The sequence below is a fragment of the Rhamphochromis sp. 'chilingali' genome, assembly GCF_963969265.1.
Source record: "Rhamphochromis sp. 'chilingali' genome assembly, chromosome: 3".
Taxonomy (NCBI): Eukaryota; Metazoa; Chordata; class Actinopteri; order Cichliformes; family Cichlidae; genus Rhamphochromis; species Rhamphochromis sp. 'chilingali'.
The window spans coordinates 14,464,228-14,469,852 of record NC_137931.1 but is presented as its reverse complement, the minus strand read 5'-3'; the positions used below and the strand labels follow the sequence as shown (position 1 = coordinate 14,469,852).

Here is a 5,625-nt window from a genome sequence, read left to right as displayed (position 1 = left end):
GACCTGTGTTGTTCCATGTATTTTTGCCACTTTTGCTTCTAGTGAGATTTAGACATGAGTATGCAAAGCTCTGCGCAGCCCCCAAGGACTCCTTACCCACAGTTTAAGCTGAAATCATCAACTACTTTTGTCTTTTTCAGAATATGAGACATGAATGAGTTTTTCTTTTATATTTCAGAAGGTATATACTGTATGCTGAATTTAATGACTGACGTGTCAGTCTGATTAGTGAGTTAGCAATGTCGGCCAGCAAACTTTCCCAGTCTGCAGTTGAAGTTAAAGCAAGAATGTCTGGAAGATGACTGACTGAGAAATACCAAATAGAAAAACAAGACCCAGGAGACCCTTGAGCTGAAAAGGAAACAAAATGTCCTGCTACCTTCAGTGTCTACAAAAAAAAACTTTAAAGGAGAAATGTGACTGCACCTGCCACCGTAGGTAGGTAGGTAGGTAGGTAGATAGATAGATAGATAGATAGATAGATAGATAGATAGATAGATAGATAGATTTTTATTTATTCTGTTGCTGATTTGGAATTCTGGCATATCCAGGGTTAAAGGTTCAATTCCCTCTGGGGCTGTGCATGCTTAAAAAAGGTTCTCTCATGATAATCTAATGTGGCTTAGATAAAAGCATTTGCACATCTCTGTTTCTGTAACTCGACTCAGCTACAAGCCTTTTATAGCACAATCGATGGGGATAGGCGTCTATATTTATATCGCAAATGAATATAAATATTTGGATCTCTTTTTTGCTCATACCATTTGGCAATATTACATCTCAGCACTTGCTCTCTCACTCATAAATTTCCATCTCTCCCATCCCTCCTCTCTCGCCGGGTTTCCCACGGGAGGTGCCAGACGGCCAGTAATTTGGTTGTCTTGGCTCGTCTGGAGTAACACCTGCCCCCTCTCTGGGGAGGGAGAGAGCCTTTCAGCCAGGAGCACACATGTAGGCTACCACTGCCTTTAGCTGCTGACCATTGGGTCTGTGTGTGTGTGTGTGTGTGTGTGTGTGTGTGTGTGTGTGTGTGTGTGTGTGTGTGTGAGAGAGAGAGAGAGAGAGAGAGAGAGAGAGAGCAAGTGTGTGCGTGTGCAGCTGACTGAGTTTCCTTCTATGAATGTGCGCTTATTTTATCATGCACATGTGCAAACACACACAGCCATGTGCATGTGTGTACAGTAGGCTGAGTTTTCATCTGTATGCTAAACTGGATTTGCACTTGTTTCACCTTTCATTTTGTGTGTGTGTTTGTACATTATGCACATTTTTATGTGAGTAGGCTAGTGTGTGTGTGTGTGTGTGTGTGTGTGTGTGTGTGTGTGTGTGTGTGTGCTCTCAGACGCCCAGAAAGCATCTGAGAGCTTGCACTACATGCATGCTGAATGATTTGCATGTACACTTATGTCACTCCGATCGTGCGTGTACGCGCGTGCGCGTTACGTGAGCCTGACGTCATCAGGCCAGTAGGCTTTTCTTCATTAGGATAAGCTGAATATTCTAACGGTGTCTATGTCCTAGTTCTCTGTTACATTCCAAAACCTCAAAACTTTTTTTTTGAGTAAAATAAAATACAAAACGTGCTTTTTCTTTTCAAGTATTACCTTTTTAATTAAAAATAACACCGAAAAATATGAAAAGTTTGTCCATTAGAAACCAGCTGTCACACAATACCTCTACTACAAAAGATCTGCATAAAGCAACAAGTAGCCTACACAACCCTGAAGAGACAAAAAATCTTTGGATAGAGGATATGTTTTTTCCCTTTCACTATAAAATTACTTATTGACTTTTCCTAATACAAAGCAGAGACAAATAAATAACCCAATTAATCAGAAAATAAAATAATAGTCAAATCAGCGCACTGAAGATAATATTTTTTTCAAAATAATAATTTTTTGGTTATAGCAAATAAATAAATAAATAAGACAAAGAGGTTGAGCTCTGAATCGTATACCCTTGGTGGTTTGAATTATTTGACAATCAGTGTCGATGAAGCAAATGTTTTTTTTACTTAGTTTTTTTTCTTTAGCAGCCCAATTCTAATTCACAGAGAAACCTCTCAAAAAATGGGAAACAAATTCATGGGGCCACTAGACCCCATCTTGAAGTGCTTATCGTTGCCATCGATAGACAGCGGACATGAAAAATAATAACAAACAAAAAACAACAACAACAACAACAACAACAGAAAAAAGCATCGAACATACATCAAACGAATAAATTATACAATGGATTAACAGAAAGTGCCATTTTTGAAGAACACCACCACTTTCCAAGTTCAAATTCACAGCCTAAAATATAGAAGCAACAAACCATTATACATTTATACAAAAAAGACGGCAGCTTATGATATTAACATAAATAAATTAGCCTTAAATATTAACACAATTAAATAAATAATTCCATACACTTTAGGAGAAACAAAAAAGCATGATTAAGGTCACAATTTTATATGTCATAAGTGGCACTTACGCATTGAAATGTTTTTTTTTTCTTCCTTTATGGAAAATCTAAGCTAGATCTAAAGCAGCTATGTTTACGTCCTTTCGTTCCGATCGGGGGGGAAAGACCCCGTGTTTATTTTGTTCAACCTCAAAGTGACACAGTGAGGGGAGCATTCAGAAATCTATTCATGATATTAGATGAGATTAGGCTAATATCATTTTTAGATGTAGATTAAATGTGAAGCAAATTAAAATAACCAGAATCTTCTTGAATTTTTTGCAGCCCACGCGAATTATTATTATTTTTTCTGTCCTCCACTGCATCACTGCAAAGGAAGCATGAATGCCTGCGGGGGCTCTTCCAGACCCCCCCTCCCCTCCCCTTTTGCTGAATATCGGAAAAAATAATTGTCATTATTGCATCCAACGGCTCAAAACAACTCGGCGCTTGCTGCTTGCAGTGAGCGATCTGGACTGAAAGTTTAGGCTCCCGTAACTTTTTGCACCGCTGCCACTACATCAATCAACACTGGACTCACACTAAAGGGCTCAGCTCACCATTAGAGGTATGGCAGAGTGTCAGCATCCGGGGAAGTGATGCTTTAGTTTGGATGGAGATGATGCTGGGCAGATTTTGGGCCTTGAATTGGATGGAAATTTTTTATTACATATCATTAAATGAAATAGAAGTTTCGGTGAGATGAAGGCAACACTGTGTCACAGGTGTTAGACCGATATATATGTGGAGCCGATATCGACATTTTTACATCAATCAATTAAGCAAGTCCACCTTAAAACAACAGTTTCTACCCCTGCAGCAGAAGTTTCGATTGTTTTTTTTTTAATTCACTGCAAAATTATCTGATTACTTAAAAATTGACCTTCCTTTTATTCAAAGTAGTGCTTTGTGGTGTTGAAAGCTAAAAAAAATCTCCTGCATCATTCCACCCTGACCGCTAACCTTGCCATAACCAGTTAACTCCCAGCACGTCGAGCGAGTCCAGTCTCCCAACAACTCAACCAGTTTCTCTCACATATGTGTGCGCGTAGAGGGCGGAGTGGGGGGGTGGAGTGGGTCACTTTTAGACATCCAGCACATGATTGAGATAGGAGATGTAGCATATAGCCAGTCTGAGGATCTCGATCTTGGAGAGTTTCTTGTCCGGAGGTAATGTGGGGAGTAATTTCCTCAGCTCCGCGAAGGCCACGTTGAACGCCTCCACCCGGATCCTCTCCCTGGTGGCGTGGGCTGAGCGGTACTTGGCCGTGGCCCTCCGTCTTCTCCTCTTCTCCTCCCTGCTCAGGGGCTGGTCGGCTTTGCATTTGGCTCTGTCCTCCATCTCCGCCGGCTCGTCCGAGGCACAACCGGCCGACTTCAACCCATTGAGCATCGTCTCCGGGTCGGACTGAGTCCAGGAGAGGTCCGCCTCAGCCTGATCCGGGCTCAGCATCATTTTTATTCTGCGGTGTTGGCAGTCCTTCTCAAGAACCTGTGCACGGGAAAAATCTGTCATTGAAACATTAAAACATTGCTGCTTTTTTTTTTTAATGGTCATTTTAAATTCCACATTTTACAGTCAGAGAGCTACTGTGTCACATGCGTTTGGATGAAATAAAAAACTGGATTGATTTTTGAAATCATCGTTTTTGCTGTTTTCCTGCACTCGGGCACCACTATGAGAAAGCCCACAGCGGGTGCTCCAGTCCCTCCTGTGCCTATTGCATAATAAAATTAAACTCCATAAATAATGAATGGTTCAAAATTCGCGGTTAATTCACGAAAGCTTCAGGCCTTAAAAACAGCCCAACAAATTTGAATTTCCAAGTGTCATGTTTGCAAAATATTGTTTTTTAAACGACGAAACTCTTTAAAAATACTATTTGTTTTTAAATTAAAGAAAAAAAAAAACTTTTTTGCGAATTAACATAATCAGAATTGGCCATCTGTCACAGTGTGATGAACACATCTGCTTGGCTGAGGCCGGAGCGACTTGACAGCATGAAGGCAGGAGATGGTAAAATAATGTTGACATCTGCTGGACACCAAATTATTGGAGCAGTTGCTTTTTTTCTTGATTTTTGTTAATAAAGAAAAATAGATCTACGAATCTAAAAATAATAATAATAAAAATGAACAAATCGGAAAAAATCGTATTTAATTTGTTTTTATTTAAAAGCTTAATTTTCCACAGAAATCTGAGACTCACCTTGACAAAGGGTTGGAGGTTTTGTTCAGTTTTTTTCTTGTTGGGAACTAAAAGGCGCTCTTGAGCGGAGCTTCAACTCCAAATTAACTCATATTCCACCGGCCAAAAGAACCAACAAAAAAAAAAGACAACAACAACATCAGATGTTAATGAGACGAACATTCAAAGAAAACAAAGAAAGGAGAAAAATTATTTTCTTTTCTTTCTTTCTTTCTTTCGGTTTTTTTTTTAAATAGTTTTTGACTTTTCTCAGCCGCGAACTTGCAACATGGGATCACGCGGGGTCAAACGTCAAGCGTGGAAATGTTTCTGCTGATAAAAAAACAGCCCATCAAAAGTCTTGAGATGATTAGGTCGGACGAGTTGGAGAAAAAGAAATAATAATAATGATGATGATGATGACAGTGGTGGTGATGGTGATGATAAGCGTGGATCAGTCAGCCCTCCTGTGTGATCCCAGCGATGGAGAGACAATAGAGGAGATGGGCTGATAGCGGTGAAAGTGCAGCCAGGGCTACTCGTCCGTGAGCCTGTTGGAAGATGGGGATAAAAAGAGGGACAGATAAGCGAGGCTCTCCCTTGTCAGGAATCAGCGGATCGGAAGGCGGTTCGCGGATAATCCCCCCTCTCTCTTCCTTCTTGCGCCGAGTGTCATATGCGAGATAAGATCCAAGCGATCTGGACTAATAAAGGCTCACTTCATGGACGGAGGGGATGGAATATATTTGAGGAATGGTATTGTCTAACGCCGCCCCTCCCTCCCTCCCTCCCTCCCTCCTCTCTCACCCCTCTCTCTCCTTCTCTCGCTCCTCCTCCTCTCACACACACACACACACACACACACACACACACACACACACACACACACACACACACACACACACACACACACGCACCTCCTCCCTCTTTCCTCACTCCCCTCAGCCCCCTCTCAAGCGGTCTCACTCCCGTGGGAGCAGTGGGCAAAGGGA

The 5,625-nt window shown here is 41.3% G+C and overlaps 1 protein-coding gene across 1 annotated transcript; it reads right to left on the bottom strand.

Annotated features, from left to right (window-relative positions):
• Nucleotides 1–1,584: 1,584 nt before the first annotated feature.
• Nucleotides 1,585–5,363, bottom strand: LOC308393275 (helix-loop-helix protein 2-like). Its single transcript, XM_080876917.1, has 2 exons — nt 4,655–5,363; nt 1,585–3,937 (listed from the first exon to the last, which is right to left on the bottom strand). Exon 2 carries the CDS (start codon nt 3,899–3,901, stop codon nt 3,530–3,532), a length of 372 nt encoding a protein of 123 aa, XP_080733043.1. The 5' UTR covers nt 3,902–3,937; nt 4,655–5,363; the 3' UTR covers nt 1,585–3,529.
• Nucleotides 5,364–5,625: the final 262 nt, after the last annotated feature.